Source organism: Paramacrobiotus metropolitanus, unplaced genomic scaffold (genome assembly GCF_019649055.1).
Source record: "Paramacrobiotus metropolitanus isolate TYO unplaced genomic scaffold, Prichtersi_v1.0 Parri_scaffold0000025, whole genome shotgun sequence".
Lineage (NCBI taxonomy): Eukaryota > Metazoa > Tardigrada > Eutardigrada > Parachela > Macrobiotidae > Paramacrobiotus > Paramacrobiotus metropolitanus.
This window is the reverse complement of record NW_026570245.1, coordinates 1,244,935-1,264,561: the sequence shown is the minus strand read 5'-3', so window position 1 is coordinate 1,264,561 and position 19,627 is coordinate 1,244,935. Positions and strand designations below refer to the sequence as shown.

At 45.3% G+C, this 19,627-nt stretch overlaps 2 protein-coding genes across 2 annotated transcripts; one reads left to right on the top strand and one right to left on the bottom strand.

The window, feature by feature from the left end:
* Positions 1–2,229: 2,229 nt before the first annotated feature.
* Positions 2,230–4,903, bottom strand: LOC129587421 (alpha-1A adrenergic receptor-like). The gene is made up of 6 exons (XM_055481158.1): positions 4,838–4,903; positions 4,625–4,742; positions 4,338–4,458; positions 2,895–3,232; positions 2,426–2,572; positions 2,230–2,360 (listed from the first exon to the last, which is right to left on the bottom strand). Exons 1-6 carry the CDS (start codon positions 4,901–4,903, stop codon positions 2,230–2,232), a joined length of 921 nt encoding a protein of 306 aa, XP_055337133.1.
* Positions 4,904–17,486: 12,583 nt separating this feature from the next.
* LOC129587584 (proteoglycan 4-like) lies at positions 17,487–19,558 on the top strand. The gene is made up of 4 exons (XM_055481392.1): positions 17,487–17,840; positions 17,942–18,019; positions 18,083–18,180; positions 18,240–19,558. Exons 1-4 carry the CDS (start codon positions 17,786–17,788, stop codon positions 19,350–19,352), a joined length of 1,344 nt encoding a protein of 447 aa, XP_055337367.1. The 5' UTR covers positions 17,487–17,785; the 3' UTR covers positions 19,353–19,558.
* Positions 19,559–19,627: the final 69 nt, after the last annotated feature.

The window sequence follows — 19,627 nt, the reverse complement described above, 5'->3', positions numbered from 1 at the left end:
GTACTTATTGACCTCTTACATTATCACATGGCTGCTGCTGATTGTAGGAAAACGTTCACGCATGGGCGCAAGAGAAGGCAACATGGCATCGTCCATCCCGAACAGCGCAGCCGACGATCATGAGCCCAACCGATCCATCCGAAAGTGACGATGGCATGCCGCTACCGCCGGTGCTGCTGCTGGAGATCTTCCGCTCGCTGGACTCAATCAGGCGCTTTCGCTGCCGACGAGTGTGTCCGTTGTGGAACACTCTGCTAACCACCGACGGACATTTTCCCGATGTGTGGGTGTCCGGGGTTCATGAAGAGTATGGCGCGCTGCCCCATTATTCGGACGACTACACGTATTGGCTGGTGGCTGGTGTGCTCAAGTGTTTGCGCTACACTACCAGGATCGTGGTTCTTACACAGCTGCGCAGTCTCAACTTGGCTCAAGCCATCCACATGTCCGGCCTCCTCAAGTGCTTGCTCAGCAGCGGCCGCCTACGGGCAGTGGTATTTCACGGTTGTGCTTTCCACGTGGGCGCCGGCATTCCTTTCTCCCATTTTTTGGGCACCGTGGCGGATCTGATCGTTGGATGTTTGCCGCTGGCCGACCGAGTCATTCTGAATAAGGTTAGCCTGGAACATGACGGTTTGGAGGCGATTGTAGCGCTGCATTCCTTCAGCGGGCAGTCGGATAACGAAATTGAACTGAAGATGTGGGATCTCTTCGAAAGCGGTCTCGTTCTCCGAAAGCCGCTGAATCGTTCGGCAGTGGCGCAGTGGATCGATGGCTGCAAGACGCAGGATGCCATGGTGGACGAGAACGAGAGCGAAAACCGGATTATGAAGGTACGTTGTCTTTGCTCTTCTTTTGCGGTTAGTACGCATTGCGGTTCGCATGGACAGTTAGAAATTTCCAGGCAATAGCCGCCTACCCATACGGTGGTTCAAGTGGTCCGCTATGGTGAGCCTATACATAACACTAAATTCGGGTACATTCACAGGAACTTCGCTTTCGAACACTTCCAGACACGTTTTCGAGTTGCTTTTTGACCTTGTTTAGCCAAATGATTTGTCTTCCTATACTCTGTGTTCTTCAAAGTAGGCGTAAACTCCGTTTGCGCGCGCAACATCCGGCGTGCAATATAATTTATTTTCGTGGCTCTTGCCTAATTGATTTTTCGAATTTGGTATCGGGTCGCTTCGGTTTCACGACAGCTACAGTCAAACCGACTCTTGCGCGGTTTAAACAAAGCAGTAGAACACGCTTCTCCAGTTAAACCCCTGATTTGTCAATTGCCGTGAACTGTCTGTTGACTGTGTGATAATTTCTTCTGGTAGACTTTGTGCTACTACCGGTGCTCGGATCCGCGTCAACCCATCCATTACCCGCATCACGTGTGCAACATGGCGAACCCATCCAATTTTGATGTCTCCAAGCTAACCACATTGACAACATTAGTGTTAAACGAACGGTTTGGAAACGATGATCCCAACGGAGCACCGTGAACGGTCTGCGTTGACAAACATCTCGTGGCTCACTTCCAACCAGCGGTGCTGGCTAACCTTTAACGCCTTTCTGTCTGTTTACGAGCGGAACGGCTGTTTGGTTTTTATTTTGGCTGTTTACTTAAATATAAGACTAAGAAAAGTGGATGTTGTGTTTTAATGCGTACTGCGCAGTTGCTGACAGAAGTACTTAGCGGCTCGAAATAACGCCGTCTTGTGTTTTTCGTTACCCGGATAGACCTCGCCCGGGCACCTAACAGCTTAGTAAACTGAAAGAAATTTTAAAAGCTGCATTTTAACTTTGTGAGCCATGACACCGGGATGCGCACCAAATAGTTTCACGAAATGATAACTGAGTGCGATGGCTGAGCAAACCAAAATATTATACCATTAAAGGTCGTTTTAGGTACTCCTAATATTCCATACAAACCTGCGAAATGTTTTTCACTCTCAACTACAGGTCCGTGAAATTTAATGCACTGCTTTATCACGTATGTACTGGAAACGTAAAGCAGTCCTTACTTGCGGCAACATCCTACTAAGTACAGTACCAACAGCATAGAGAAAGCGCAAATTCGCAATATTGTTAGAACGCTAACATCCGTATAAAATATGCATGTATATATACACACAATTTTCTTTGTGTTACATCGAAATTTCTCTACGTGACATTGAAATGGATAATCAAATGAGTGAAAATCTACCCAGGATGGAAGCGTATGTTCTTCTTCTCAACTCAGAACGGCTGCGATTGAATGCGTGTGCGTCGAAACCGACTCCATAGACGGATATAACCGTTTTTGGTGGTTCGCATCAGATCGGTCATCCAGAAGTACACGACGGAATTCGTAGCGCTACTGCCATGCGCTAAAATCAGCCCCACGTAGGAATACCATTTGGGAAAATGAACCCAGGCGCCACAAAAAAAATACCGATCAGCAGCCATGATGCCAGGAATATAGTAAACATTTTAAAAAGCGCCTGCAGCAGCTTCATTTCTCCTTGAACACCGCTGACCCTCGTCTTGGGGTGGATGACCTGTGCCTTTGGGTTATAGCTAACTGGATCGGAATCCGCGCCTATAATGTCACCATTAACGTCAGTCGTTTGTAATCAGAACAAAAGTAAGAAGAAATTGCACAAAAATTTGTACATGTTAAAGACTAAGTCATCAATACGTCCAACCAAACTTGAATATCTGTAGAAGCATACCACTAAATATCCTAAATGTTCACAGCTGCATAAAACAAAAGGCATTCATTTAAAAAACAGAATCAAAATAAGTTTTGAGAAAAATTCAAGACCTTTTTAGGTTAATAGGATAAATCTACGGGACGTCGAAAACCGGTGCTCAGGTGGCGGGGTATTTACGTGAATGCTTTCAAAAAACTTAGAAATTACCAATGGCGGCGCTGGTCGGCATTTGGTTTTTGTTGCCCGTAAGATGGCGGCGTCCAGCACGACTACGACGGACTCGCAGATAGATCTTTAAGTACGCGTAGAAGCTGATGCCGATGGGAACGAGAATGGCGCTCATCCCGTAGAAGACCGAGTACGACCACAGACCGAGTTCGGCGGTACACAGGTAGAGGTCACCGGAGTAACTAGTGTGGCCCCAACCGAGGACATTTGGCAGATGGATGCTGTGGGCAATAATCCACAAGCAGATTATCATTAGTGCGACGCGGGGCGGGGTGAACATGTTCCGGTACACGGCATAGTGGCAGATGCAGATATACCTGAGATAAGAAACCGAAAAAATGCCTGAGTGCAACGCTGCAGCAGCCAAATGCAGTACTTTGACTTCGCTCGCAAACTGGTCAAACAGCTGACAGACGAAACAATGACCCGACCGTTTGTTGGAAGGGCAAACGACTTTTTGTGAACACCGACAACTTGCTGACGACATTTTGCTGGGTTGAGAAACCCATGAAAATTAAGAAGCCTAAGAAATCAGAGAATCCTATGAAAAAACAACAAAGTGTTAAGAAAACTCGAAAACCAACGTACAAAACCGAAACGCAAGTTGTTGTTCCAGAAGTACAGTATGATTCGACAAAACGTCGGTCAACAGTTTAGTATACAAGCGAATTGTCGGTCGGCTATTGGTCGCCCAGCAGATTGTTCGGTCAGCGAATTCAGTTCGCTGACCGACAAATGTTGGCGAAATGACGTGCTACTGTTGTATGTTCTTGCGGTTTAAGCACGTGCAGCGTCCGCACCTGTTGTTCTCGGTAAATTTATCTGCTTATCGTGGATTTGGCTGTTCGAGACGTTGAATAGAAGACTTTTTTAACACATAAAAGTGATAAAAATTAACTTTAGGAAATCTCAGGGATAATTATAGGAAATCATAACACAAAAGTGATCGAAGTGCTGTGCCGTAAGTTCCTTCTGACCAATCTGCGAGCGAAGTCGAAGTATTCATATTATCTGGTTTGATCGGTTAGCTGGAAACGAGCATATCACAGTTCTAGTTGGAAGCGTTTTAGGATAGTCTGCGTCCATTCACAGAACTAACACCTCGCCTTTTTTTTCTTGCGAATTGTGTATCGCATGCAGATAAACCAGTATGATCATTACCAGAAACAACGCGCTCTCCCTGTCATTAGGCCGGAAATAAAGCGAACGTGAACCATACTGGATGAGGGTAATTAGTAATTTAGTGGTATATGTCACTGCATGCTCGATGATGCAGCTTGGAGCTCTGCAGAGCATGCAGTTACCGGATACAATTACGCCTTCCGGTTGTTGGGTTCGGTGGATGTTTTGGGAATCTTGCATAGCTGAGACAATCTATTTGGGTCGAGTGTCGATTACCAGACTGCCGTTGCAGTGCCCTACCTCTCGACGCTGATGGCCATGATGCACCAGATTGACCCGGCACAGGATGACGCGCAGATGGTGCCGCCCAGTTCGCAGAACCACGGATGGTCACGGAACATTGTCGGACCACGAAGAGTTGCTGTAGTTAAATAGTTTTATACACAAATGCACTTGCAACTGGATTCATTTCTAACGGTTTTACACCACACTTTACAGCGGCAAATTGGCTCACAAGTCACAGATACCTGAATTTTCTCGAATAAATATTGAAAAAATTTTAAAAGCATACAGATTATTACTTTTACCTAGTATGTTCACTGGAATAACAACTCCGGTCACCAGCATATCCGCAGCCGCTAAATTTCCAACAAAAGCGTATTCGATTTTGTGCAGTTCAGGAAGCAAGAGTAGCGAGACGATCACCTAGAAATTATAGCAGTCGTGGTATAGAAGTATGCGTCTAAACAAGCAGCTTCTGATTAAAACAGCTTTACGATATTTCCAGCTGAAATCCTTACTATCATGTTGGCAAGAGTGCCCAGCACCGCAAAAACGTTCATCACCGTGACGTAAAAGTAGTTCATAGCGGATTGGTGGAACCATTGTTGTTGGAATTCAATCAGATGAGATTCCCATAACGTTAAATTTGTAGCCGTGTAAACACTTTTATTCGGCATTTTCGTTTTACCACAGGAAATCGAAATCGAGGCAGAAATAATTTATTTATTACTACTGTATTGTCACTTCTATGCTAAGAACTATAACGGGCGCCAACAGGATTTGTACGAGAGGTAAAAAGTCTTATATATAGTTGTAGGGCAAAATTCAAAGAGGATTTCTTCGTTTTTAAAGAGAATGGGCTAGGTGATGTAGAAATCATAGACACGAGAAGCCACAACACTCGGATTATGCCGCGCAAAAGAGCGGGTGTTTTAAATAATGTGCACAACTGCAGATTATTATTGGGGAGGACAGACAGGACTGGATAAGGAAGAGCGGCGGATAAGGCGGGGCGACAGCGGCATAGAAACGCCGATAGATTGGTTGATGCCAGTGATTCTTCGATTGTACGTGGTAGTGCTTCGTATCGCCCACGCAAATTAAAAATCGATAACTCAGACTACTGGGTAGATAAATTACCGTTAGATATATAACGGGTGTGGTCTCACCACCACCGAGCCGGAAAAACTATGACTTAAAAGGTACAGAGAATTACCGGGCACTTTAATATTTTCTTCCCCAAATTTTAAGGTTAATCATCCATGAAACATAATCTATAAAACCACGATCTATAATGTTTAAGTTGTCTTCTGATATGATCATCGAACGTGTTGGGCTATCTGTCTGATCGCAGTTGAAGCAAAATGTGAACTCTGCGTTTGCTGTGGACCTAAAGAAGCTCATAACGAAGTCGTGACTAATTTTTTTTTTGGAAAAGTATCCCAAACTGCGCATCTTAACCAGCACATCATTTTCTCTGCAAGGCGCTCCCGTTCTGGAAAACGCTATCGGCCCAGCAACCGTGGGAAAAGCCACCGTGTTAAAAATGGTATGCACGCGAGTGGATTCTCTCCCACGGCACCAAGCGTTTATCAGATGGCGCTGGCAAAGCGCGCATCGTCCATCGACAGCGGAACAAAAGCAGACCCGGATGAAGGCTTTAATGCCGAAATCTCACACACACCGCGCTTTGCGCGCAAGCCAAAAACCAACTGGTCTCTCTAAGCAGCGCAGCTGCCTTACAGGGCCATCAAAACGCATGAAAATGCCCAGACAGGAAAAAACCAAAACCAACCAACGACAGAAAGGCTGAATCATAAGCCCGCCCTGACACGTTGTTCCTCTTCGTGAATTGTCTTGGCGTCCCAAAGATATACATACTGCCCGCAACTGTGCAGGCGGAAGTCAGACAGCCAGGTTGTACGAGATTCTGGAAAGATTCATTTTTGCTGCTCTCGCGTTTGAAATGCTCGGTCCCTGCGGGGAAGTCGGTATCTGTTTTAGCGAAGCAAATCGGCAAACGGTTAACGCAGCTTACTGGTGAACTTCGCTCACTCGAATTCCTTCGTCAGCGCTTGTTGATTGAAATCCAAAGAGGCACCGCAGTTCTCGTTCAAGTAACCATGGAGGACGCCGAGCAGTTAAAGGAAATATTTTGTTGTACTTATGAACTCTGTTCTCATTGTAAACCTGATAAGTATTACTGGCTTGCGCTAACGAAGAGAAATACTGCTACACCGCAGAATGTGTCCTGGTATTGACAGATAACGTGCAACAACGTTTAAGTGGTACCGGTAGGTTTGACAATCATTATAGCCTACAGGAAGCGATCCATTCCGACATCGCTGTTATTATCAACGAGCGACTATTACGGTAACAATAACCGGATTTGTCGTACCTTATACCGTATACGGCAGCAACGTGTAAGGTTTGCCAATGTTGAAACCACGTTTTGAAACCACGTTGGCTTACGGTTACCTACGGTAGATCATTTACCGTAGTCGTTTCTTATACGCTTCCTTACGGTTTGACCGTACCGTATACGGTTTGCGACCTCTAGCTTGGATTGCGATAATATTATCAAAACGAGGTAGTTTCTTAACACTTTGTTGCGCTCGGACTTTTGGATAATTCGGTTTTCCTTATTGGAACGATTGGGACTTGGTCGTCTTGGAAGGATGGCAGGCGTCTCTTACGGCTCATCTGAGTGATTAAAAACAAGTACTGCATAATATAATAACTTCGTCAACTTCGGCGTCAAATTCGATTAGAGATATAAACAAAACGTCAAGCTCGCACAGCAGACCGTAACTGCATAGATGGTAGCGTTGAAAAACGGTATTGTTCGTTCAAAAACAGATGAAGGTGAAAGCAAATGCTTCGCAAAAGAATATTCTGTAGTCAGCTGAAAAAGTAACGCCTGGTAATAAATAATGGCCGATCGCCAAATGTGCGGTCGTCTACCGTGCATGTGCGAACGTGCGACATGCGCTGCACTTGTGCTCTCTGCGCAGGCTCGATTCTGGCGTCGAAATGCACGCCACGCATTTCTGTTTTGGTTCGTCGGCATTTTTGTACGAGTATTTGGTTATCTTCAGTATTTTCAGTTTTTGGTTTTGTATTTGCACCAAAGTTGTTTAATCAAAGTTGTCCGGTAAATTGAGATCGTAACTCACTTCGCCGGGATTTGGAATCTGACTAGTGCGATCCCCACCGCTCTGCCTGCGTGACGCAGCATGCACCTATACGGAGACGATGAGCACTCCGTAAGCGCGTGGAACTCCGTGGACGTCCTTGTCGATGGACTCCTGCAGCACGGTGAAGTCATCGACGTAGCCAAAGGCGGTCTCATCATTGATTTTCGATGTGCTGGACAGCGCGCGCATTTGGTCAAGCACAGAAGTATCTTCCTCTTCACCACTAGCAGAAGCAAGGAAATGCTCGTGCCAGCGGCCGCCGTGCAAGTATTACTGCACCGTCCGCTCGATGGTTCGTGGATCTGGTACCCTGCACAGATGGTCGACCTGAGAGACTACCATAATGAGGATTTTGTACGCGTACAAGTGTCGCTGCCCGACACCATCCAGGAGCTGGTTCCCCGCGGCCAGGTGCGCCCACCGCCCTCGGACAGGGATTGGGAGGGATGTCGTGTGCTGGAAAAAGACTTCGTCGTCCGGGTTGATTGGCTGCCTGATGCGTATCGCGTCGATGGATCGCATTTGTTAGGAGAGATCATCATTGAGCGCGGGCCGAGATCATCAAGCGGGAGGTGGAGCGGCGATTTGAAGTTTCGTGTATCTCGCTCGCTCCGCACAAGCAGACAGTGACGCTGCGATATTTGCAGCGCCAGGATGCCCATCCACTGAAGTTTCGCCAGCTCGTAAGTCATTTCTACCCACTGCTAGCCATTTATTTCCATTTAGTATTGCGTTTCTGCTGCATGCTGTGCATTGATTTATCCACAAAGTTTTTTTAAGCAGGTGTTCTTTGGACTTTTTAATTTGTTTTGGTTCGATTTTTTTATGGCTTCTTGTGTCCAAGAAAAGCGATTTGAGCTTCGAGCGTTGAGTTAAGAAAGAGATTAGAGTTTTGCTCGGTAGAGTTAAAAATTCTGTTACTCGTACTTTTGGGCCGTTTTCCAAACGAATTAAATGAATTGCATTTAAAAATCAAAATAAATTAAAAATCAAATTTTTATTTGCGCGTAATTTTTGATTTGAATGAGCGTAATTTGCGAAAACAATGGAGATAAACCAAACAATCCTTTCAGGGCACATTTTCCCCCTCCAAATTAAAAAAATTCTCATGTTGAATTTTATGAATTTGGAGGGGGAAAATGTGGCCTGGTTAGTCACAACATGTGGCGTTGTTATGTGGCCTGGTGGCGAACCTAAGAAACCTAAGAAACCTTCACTACAATGAAGAATCTGCGTAATTATTTACGCTGCACTTGTTTGGATGAGTTATATGGTTGGTTGCATGCAGAGGTGTACGCCTGGGCGCAGCAGCAAAACGCCAGCCCAAGCCCATCTCCAACTGACTCGGCGATGCTGTATGACATGGCCACTGAGACACCGGAAAACGGTATCGGCGTGCCGATTCCGCCGGTGCTCCAGCTGGAGGTCTTGCGCTCGTTGAACTCCATCCAGCGCTTTCGCTGTCGGCGGGTATGTGCCTTATGGTACACGTTGCTCACCACGGACGGACACTTTCCCGATGTGCACCTATCCGGGAATGCGGCGTACCCCGAAATGTCGTTCCATCCGCGCGATGTGTATTGGTCGGTGGCTGGATTGCTCAAATGTCTCAGCCGCTCAACCAGGGTGGTAGTTCTTTGCATGCTAGATTCATATCAGACCAACCATATCATCAGCCTCAGCAGGCACCGGCCGCCTCCAGGCGCTGGTGATTCACGGCAACAGCTTTGGGCTTGGTTTGGACGATCCTGGTTTCCCTTGTACCTATCTTATACGCAGCATAAAGGATCTGCTCGAAAGGTGTTCGCCCCTCGCCGACAGAGTGATCTTTAAGGACTGTAGCATGCAGGATGATCATCTGCGAGCAGCTGTAGGGCTGTACGTCTTTAACAGGCAGTCGCGAGAGGAGACGGAGCGGCAGCTGTGGGACCTTTTTGAGAACGGCCTGCTTCTGCACAAGCCGCCGAATCGACCGGCAGTGGCGGAATGGATTGATGGCTGGCTGAAGGATGCCCTGAAGGATTACCACCCGCCCGGGGGGAACAACGTCCCCGATGGGATTGATGGTTGGATAGAGGATGACATGGAGGACTACGAGCCGACCGGACATTTGATTGTCAGAGTACGGTTTGTTTGACAAAAATGCAAGCCGAAGTCGTAAACCTCTGCAACAACTGAGTGGCGCCAATTAACCCATTTTACGGTTCCGTCATCAAACACGATTCCATCGCTAATCCCCCGTCGCGTACCAGTATATTCGGCACTGGTGCTCGTAAATGAAACGTTACCATTGCATACCGACGTATTTTGACGCATAATTTCCAGATTCACACGATACATCGGCAACGTTTTCAGTTCAAGTTTTCCGTCGATGAAGCCCATTCGGCTATCATACTTCGCCTCTTGATAGGCATGCCACATCGGCGTTGGTGCCGGAATGGGATCCCATTCTCGACGCGCTACTATCGCACGCACCCAAGCACGCTGGCTGCTGAGAACGTCATCTAATCGGCGCAGTTTTAAATCGGGCCGCTCAGTCGTCCAAATAGTTTCCGCCCACATATCCGCCGTGAAGTTTTCGGTTGTGGTGGCGTTAAACGGGAAAACTGTCGATATTCCACTGACCAATCCATATATTTCCTCCTCGTCGACGAACTCGTTTTTGCCCATCATCTGTTCAACCGCTGATGCAACGAGTGTTTTAGTGAAATTTGCGTAATCACTGGGTTGCATATAGACGTAGTTTTGTCCCGTTGAGAGACATTCCACAGATGCGTTGACGATTGCGTTGGACGGAAGATGTCTTGTGTCGATGCACATCGGAGCAGAGCGAACACTCGGGGCGGTTTGTGCAAAGGCCAGAAACAGACGCGACGCCAACGTTTTGGGGTTGTTTTGGAGGTCGGTCAATGTTTCGTTACACCGCACGTCCGGTGGGCAGCAAATACCCAGGGTGATCGGCGGTGGATTGCTGGCCATGGGCTGCCAACCAGTGGTTGTAATCGTTCCATTGGAGTCGTCGGTGGAATATCCAACCAAAATCCATTTAAGCTTCAAGGGATAGATCCTGGACGAAGCACCCACTTCGGAAGAAATTTCGTTGGAAACGCTGATTCGCAAAGGATTAGGATCATCACTCACATACTCATGATCCTGTCTATAAATTTCTGCTGAGACGTTCAGGCAGCTCGAATCTCTCTTCACGCTCACCCAAACAGAATTCCAATATGTCAAGAGAAGATCCTGCGGTGCGTAGAAGAGCGGTCGCCGATCGGTTGTAGTGTTAAAGACTTGAATCAGGAGCCCTTTATAAGGGTCTTCGTCGACACAACAAGCCGCAAAACCGAGCAAGGGAATGATCACTGCAATATAACGAAAACGGCCCATTTTATAGAAGCTGCGTAGAGACAACTATTCTGCAGTTATAATGCTAACATAAAAAAATGGTACCAAAATCAACGTTTTGTGTTTGTGCACATTTAAAGCGGGTAATTGAGCGTATCTGGCTGATTAAGGCTCAAAATTCTGGTTACGCTAAAGGCAAACAACGGCGCGTATCTGGCGGTATTGTCCAAAACAAAATCTTGTATTACCTAGCACAATAGTTCCGTATCCTGAATGCTAAAGCGTAAACTTAATATTATAGCATAAATTGTGCTTTAAGGGTTTTGTGGTGGTCGCTGCCGATTAAGGATGTAATTTAGTTCCGCAACCGCAGGTTTCTGCCAGGTATTAAATCCAATTTTGGCAAGCTGGTAGGACGAGTCATGCTGCCGGTACCGACGGCTGTTCTTGTCAGCCCAACAATCAGCATGACTGCATCCGTATGGGGCTTCTAAGAACGTCTAGCGAACAAGTATGCTTTGCAACGCAACGCTTTTCAACCGCAAAAAATAGTCACGGTCGATTCCGGCACTGCTGCTGCTGACGATGAATTGACCATAATTAGGTAATTAGGATCACTTCTTTGATACAGTTGTGAGCGGAGAAGCGGCTCACGCACAGCAATAAAGTCTTTCAAAGGATTTCAACGTATTGCGCCGTGGTGCAGTGGTGCAGTGGTACTGCCTACGCGGATCTAACGACGTAGCCGGGGTTCGATTCCCCCATAGGCGCCTTTTTCCGCCGTATCTCGGTTTCCCTCGGATTGCGCCCTGCTTAGACAGTGATCTGGAACGAATATGTCAGCGCACGGATAGATATTCCATGGCTCACCAGCAATTCAAAGCACATTTTGAGTGGTTTGACTTCTGCGAGCTGCCACAGTAAGAAGGCTGAGATCTTTAAGAAGAAACGCTTATCAGATGGCGCTGGCTAAGCGCGCATCCTCCATCGACAGCGGAACAAAAGCAAACCCGGATGAAGGCTTTAATGCCGAAATCTAACACACACCGCGCCTTGCGCGCCAGCCAAAAACCAACTGGTCTTTGTAGGCAGCGCAGCTGCCTTACAGAGCCATCAAAACGCATGAAATGCCCAGACAGGAAAAAACCCAAAACCAACCAATGAGAGAAGGGCTGAATCATAAGCCCGCCCTGACACGCTAATACGCCGTTCTTTAAGAAAATGGATACTTCCACTACCCTGACGCCACTTTTGACCTTTCACCGTGTAAACGGCGAAGCTTTAGCTATATCTGCGAATTAACTACTTTATTCGTCAATACGTAACTGATCCATGATTTTGTTTTCTGAGATGTGTCTCTCAGCAGCAGCAGGCCCTGTATTCCCGTATTGCACCGACATTCTCGGCCTTGCGTCTCTGGCTGTATTCTTTTGTATTCCTCCGGTATTTCAGTTTTTCTTATGTTTTCATATTTTATTTCGTTATTCAGAATACCGGGGGAATGCAGACACAACACGAACGAATAGCGGTGGAGTAAGCGGGCATGCGTATTAGAAAATAATGGGCCGAATTTTTGCAGTGGTAAGAAATCGTCCATACTGTATATGGGGAAATCAGGGAAACAAAGCACGCAGGAAGTGGAACAAAGCAAACACTGGTCTATTATTGGAGCAGTATTTGTTACAGCTGCTTTGTTCTTGTATTATCACAGAGTCAGCCATAAGTCGGCTGTCTGTCAGCCATAAGTCGGCTGTCCGTGGTGATTTCAGCGAGGGAGGGCGGTCAGATGAATTCCTGTCTGTTGAGGAAGTTCCGAAAAATGGCGGAGGAGCGGAATCGAACCGCTGGCTACCGAGTGTGATCGACGTAGCACAGCCACTGTGCCATCGCCGCTTTTGGCGAAGATCAAGATATTTGTGCTTGAGCTTGAGTCAACCAGGTAGGCGGCGGATGGGCGGCTGCTGTGTGTACAGTAGATTCTCCTCTTACAGTAGAGATGGCAACGGCTTAGCCGGCTATTGGCCAGCCGGCTGACGGTTTTTGCAAGCGAAGCCGACGTCAAGCCGGCTGCTCAAGCCGGCTGAGACTTTCAGCCGCGTTGACTTAGCCGGCTAAGGACTTCAGCCGGCCGTCAGCCGTAAGGTCAGCCGTTTAGCCGGCCGTTGCCATCTCTATAGACTTACAGTATGCTTTATTTGCCCTAATTTCTCTGACCAATGACGACCACCTTACGCATTTTGTTAAGTCTGATCCCCTTTTACCCTCTTCTGCGTCTTTTGGTAGGAAGTAGGCAAGGCAACAAACGACTTATACCTGCGGACTGAAAATGGTGTTTCAAAGAGCGTCGCGCAGGGCGTTTTGCAAACCGAACTGGGCGCCATTCGGACCGCTAGCCATTGTCAAATTAGTTGATACTTCGTTTCAACGTATACTGCGCAAGCGAGCATGCTCTGTTCGATTCCGTTGCTGGCGATTTAGGCGCAATGGACGTAGGTATTCCTTGTACAGTTGATTGAGTTAACTACTGAATGTTGGATCCGCGAACTGATTGGCCGATTTCGAGTTTTTCTGCGAGACGTTGTGATATGAGCAACAGGCGTCAGAAGTCAAAGTTTCCGTAGATTGCTGGTGCTGTCTACCTATCAGAGCGCGGATCGGCGCCCATTCAACAAATATTATCGACTTTCTTAATAATTTTGTTTGGCCACGCCCTTTGAGCGTCAGCAGCTGAAATTATTTTTTTAGGTATATTACGATGGTATACTATGTTTATGCCAAAGATCAGAATTTTGTAAATTTGGACCCGGAAAATGTGCCCTGGTTAGTTTTGATTACTGTAATCCTGTGTTATTATTACTCTCCACTCCCCAGTTAAGAAATGCATTATTTGTACTCTAGTAGTCCAAAAATTATTGCTGAAAATTTTGTTAATAGTGTCCTTTTCCGAATTATCAAAAAAAAACCAACATGCTACAATTTGTAACATCTGGAGTGCGGGATGGACATCGATCGTACTTCAATAGGGACGCCGGCAAGATAAAATGGCTTTTGTTTTTAAGCGCGTTAATTAACATTGGCCCTGAAAAGAAATGCTAAAAATTTTTGTTGTAAATATTCTAATCTCGATTTCCGAGCCGGCTGACCGATTCTACGTCATCGCGGCACCGCCGCTAGTATATTGATATGTGTGAAAGCATGAATGATTACGACGGACTTCGCGGAGTATGCGCAGACATTTAACAGAGCAGACTTTTGACATGTATCCCGCATACACGTTTGTAAATATATATTTCGAAGTTTTGTCTGTTGCAAGTTTCTGTATTTGTATGCGCTACACGCATTATGAATATACCTTAACACAAGCAGGTGGAATCGCTTAGAAGACGCTGTCTGAATTCGCAGTGAAGTGTGTTACAACTATTGACGTCAACTTCGTTTTTGTGTTAGCCCAGCATTCGAAAGATTTTGTTGTTACAAATATCTTGCTTTTTTTGTCTATCATTTACGATATGTATTTGGGAATTATTGTGTTAGCGTACTGCACAAACAACCATTCGTTCCTGAAAGCTGATGTTTCGTGCGAAGATCAGGGCATGAGTTTTCAAGCTTACCTACACTCTACACCTGCGCACAGCTTGAGCTTTTGATTTTAGATTTGAATCTGTCTGCAGATTTGAATTCTGTAAGCCGATTCGAAACGTAGAAAAACCTCGACGAATTGGATGACCCGGCGGAAGTCAAAGCGTTAAATTTAGGTAAGTCTTATGAATCCCTAGCGAAGAAAACATATTGTAATACATGTGTATGGTTCCATCTAATGTGTTTCACTCTTTAAATATTGTGTCGTTGCAAAAAAGAACAAACGTGTTTGTAACTTACTTTGGGAATTCTTTCCGTTTTGTCCAAAATAATTACTCTTGTAATGGAAGCGCACTGCGATGCCTGTATGGTTCGTAGAATCGACTGTGTGATGCTAACGTGATCTATGCAATACCTCTAACCGTTAGCAGCCGAAACGTCTTGTTTCATAGTTTTCAGTGTTATTGGAAGTGGGCCAGTAACAAGGTAACAAATTCGTGTACTTGAACGAAATCTTTCACTTTCGCGCACTCCCAAACACATTTTTGTTTTATTTAATGACATTTTGTAGCCAGATGATTTGTATACACGGGCGAGAAAACCGTTTGTGCGCGCGACATCCGGTTCGGGAGTTATGGATCTTAGAAATTCCAAAATGTTTAAATGTATTTCAGTGTACCAAAAGTCTCATTATGGACCGATCTCCTTTAAATCTTGTATATAAATGCACACGGTCATGAATAACGTTTTAACACCGATCCGGACTTTAAGCATTTTTTTCAAATTTTGAAATGAATTTTTAAATTTTTGAAATTCATTTTTAAATTCGAAAAACATTTTCGAGCAGTAGGTCGGTTTAAAAACGATCTTTATGCCCAGGTGCATTTACGGGCAGAATTAGAAAGAGATCGGTCCATAATGAGACTTTTGGTACACCGGAATGGATTTAACTTTTTGGAATTTTAGAAGATATAGCGCTAGTTTACGGTCAACTCGGTTTCGGTCCGGTTCGGCTCGGTTTCGGTCCGGTTTTCAGTCGAACCGGTTTGGAGCCGGTTTGAACCGGTTGTTCCCCTTTCTTTGGTTTATTTTTCCCCACCCTCTTTTTCTATGAACATGAATGAACATGCATGATACAGACAGTAAAACTAACAGAAGAAAGCCCAGCACTTATGAAAAATGACACCCCGACAAATCGGACACATCAGCAGCCTGCTTGAACATTTCGCACAGCAAACTAAATGACCGCATGGTCTGAACATGATTTCCGAATCACTTTCATAGCATACTTTACAGCGTAATTTCTCTTTGGGGTCTTCGGAAGTTGTAGGTGCTGCAGCTTTTCGCGTTAGTCCACAACATGTTGTTTCGGCTTCTTGGCGTTTTTTACGAACATCGATGATGAATGCTGAGCCCTTTGTTTGTACAAGATACGGACATTTCGGGTAAGTCCAAGCGTGCTCTTCCCACGGAACATCATCTTTGTCCCAAGCATAAAGTGCACCACCACAGTGAAAGCAGCGTACACAGTCATCCCGGCCTTCATAATAAAAGCCGGCTGCAGCCATATCCCTGGGATGCTGGTGTTTGTTAACAGGCCATTCAGCATAAGTAGCAAAGCGTGTCTTGTAGTCTTTCATTGCCGGTGAGTGCGGAATGTGTTTTCTTGATTCGGAACCCTCCTTAGCCCTAACACAGTCTGGACGTGCTAAACGGTGTCGGTAGTATGGTTTATACCGTGAGTTCACCCAGTCACCCATAATAAGGCCACAGTATGCGCATTGGATTTCGTCATGCTGCCCTTGATAAAAGAACCCTTGGCTTGCCAGTTCTTCAGGGGCAAGGGACTGATCCGCCCAGTTTTCAAAACTCTCGAAGCGATTGCTCATCTGTGTCATATCCATTTTGGCTACCAACTGAACAACCGAACTGAAATGCTAGGGTTTATATAGTATCTATCAGGCGTGACAACTCAAGGCAAAACCCCTAGTACAGTGCGCTCGCCAGCTATTGGTTCATCACCGTTTAGCCCAACCCCTAGTTATACTGTAAGATTATCGTATGGGTCGGATTCGTTGTCTCCAAGTACAGCATTACTTGGAGTATTAGACTTGAACTATTGGTCACTGTCTTGTGTCTTTGTGGTAGAGGTTTAGCCTGGAACTAATGTTGTGGTATGTTGTACTACTGTTGTACTAATGTTGTACTAGCCAACTGTGTTATGTTGTAGTGGGTGGCGATTTGTATTAAACTACGTTAAACAGAGTGTGTGGTGCCATGTATTAAACTATGCTGACTAGCTTGTTTATAAGCACGAAGAAGCTCTGTCTAGCTTAGTCATTAAATCAAGTTTTTAGTCTATCTGTATTGGTATAATTGTAACAATGATAGGTCCGGCTGTAGAGGTTAACATACTATTACATTTTGTACCCATTCATTAAGTAAAAGAATGTCACAATTAGCTCCGGTTAGCTTTCCACGAATACGGAACTATCGTATTGTTTTATGAGATGAGTGGCATCGTTCTTTGAATATTAAATGCTTTCAATCCGGGTTCAACGTGTTTGTAGTCTGGAGTTTATTGTATATCAAATTATACACTAGCGGTCTATGGGTCAATAAAACAAAAGCCTTTTATGAACATAGATTTCATTAGTATCCGGGTTAATAAGATAGCTAGTGACGTAACACAGTGGTCCGAGCGAAGCGAGACCACGCGCGCCCTCTCGGTGTGTGCGCGTGAAGCCGATGCCCAATTTCAAGTCTGTGTATTTTAGATGGTTGTTGTATCAGTATGGATGTATTAGTTTAAGCCCGCCCACATGAGTTCTCTCTGATATTAGCGCGTTTCAGTCACTCATTGTTTTTGGAACGGTTTTTACTGGTTGATTCCAAACTGAAGTACGACCCCAAAGGTTTCTCTCTGATATTAGCGCGTTTCAGTCACTCATTGTTTTAGGAACGATTTTTACTGGTTGATTGGAAACTGCAGTACGCCCACGTAGGTTTCTCTCTGATATTAGCACGTTCCAGTTACTTTCGGTAATACAAGTAATGGTGGTATTGTTCAGTGAAACGTTACGGTTGGTTACTAGTCTAAACGTCAATTTTTAGTCTGGTCAACAGAGTTCAGTTAACGGGTGGCGTAGTACAAGTAATTAAAACAATAGTTAATACGTTGTTTTAAATTTTGAGGTTTGAAACCTACACTTTTTTTGAGTATAAAACCTCAGCGGCCAAGCAAATTTTTTTCATTCCAAAGTTTTTTTAATCCTATCCACTTACCTTGGAATACCTGCCTGGATCCCCTCATATTTTCAGTTAGTTCAGTTTATCTTTTGCTCCATGGCTCCCTTCAAGTATCTTGCGGATTATCAGGAGTGGTGCCGCCAGCAATGTGGTAAGTCTTATCCATTTTTTTTTAAAAATCTTTATAATTTTTTAATTTTTTTATTATCGAAATTATCTAATAGTATTGTTCTAAGAGAAAAATATTTGTAGCTATAATCAAGGGGTTGAAAACCCAGTGGGATGGTTTTTCGGAGCAAGAGCAACGGGAGTGTGCCCAGTATAATATCGGTACGTTTTCGTTATTATTTGTTAAAAGGTTTGAACTTTAACAATGAAAATTTAATTTATTAGATCTGTGTGCAAGTGTCAAGAAGTTTGTCGAAAGCTGTAGATGGAGTAAGCCGGGAAAGGAGGTAGACCGTTTGCAACATGCGGTCAACCGGTTGGAGGTATATTGATTTTTATTTAATTTCACAAAAATAATGTTACATCTGTATAATGTGTTTAGTGGTCGGTTGCCTTCTTGAGTTGTGACATTGTTCCCGATCCGCGTCGTACCAACTTACAACTGGATACGGTCCCCATCATAATGGCAGGCAGTGTGGAGCGTGACCGAAAGAAGAAAGAGAAGCTGAAGGCCAAGTCTTCATCATCAGTGAAGCCATCCACTTCCAAGGCCAAGCCGAAGAAGAAGAAGCAGAACCCAGCTAAGCGTGTAATCCAATCACCAACACCCTCTCCACCGTCAAGCCGTTCTCCAACCCCGGACTTTGGCGGTTACGATTTCACCCGGCAGCGGGAGCCCACCCCCCAACCATCGCCACATGTCTTCTCTGAGCCAGCTCAGCCTACTCCACCTTTGCCGGCGGCTGTCATCACTGAGCCACCTCAGCCTACTCCACCATTGGCAGTGTCTGTCATCACTGAGCAACCTCAGCCTACTCCACCATTGCCAGCGGCTGTCATCACTGAGCAACCTCAGCCTACTCCACCATTGGCAGTGTCTGTCACTGCTGACCATCCGGCTACTATGCATATGGAGTTTCCTGTTAGCCAGACCGCCATTGTTTCCAAGGGTATTATTACATTCCAGGCAACGTTCGCTGACGGTACGACCATTGAAGACACACTACCTGTCCCTCCCACTATTCCTACTCCACCGTCTTCACACTTCAAGGTGCCTTTGCCTATGAATAACGGAATTCTCATCCCGCAGAAGTTTACTTTCCCGAATACTCAAACCGTGATTACCGTGAAAGACGATCCACTTGGCAGTGCCGAAAATCCTATCATCATTGAAGACAAAGAAGAGCCGCCCGTCATTACTTTGGATGACTCTGACAGTTCGGACGACGAAGGTATGAGAACGCTTTGCTTTGAGTCGGATAATGGGGGTGGAGCGGTCGTTTTGGACGGAGGCCAGGATACCGACATGGAGGACAATGATGAAGACGGCGGTAATGAAATGGACGACGGATTCTTAGGAGACATGGACGAAGATGATTTCGAGCCGCCATTTACGTCTACTCAGTATTCATTGGACAACAATGCAATGGAGGACACAGCTGGTATGACGGCAGTGGAGGGCTGGTTGAACGCATTTGGTTATTACTTAGACTGATGAATTGTTTTCTCTTCTTTATGCTGTTAACTAAGCTAAACCATTTTGCTAATGATGCTTTTATGCAACTTGCGGTTGATGGGTACAATGTTGTTAAGAATATGTTAACAATAACAATATGTCTAACAATAACTTCTTGATGTGAACTCTGAATGAAATCAGTTGTCGGTCTATTAAACTGTTTGTTTAAAAAAAAAAAAAGAGATATGCGGGTTTAATGACTTGTCGCAGCAACACAAAAAAGCGCTTTAGAATGAAGTGCAACAACATAGACC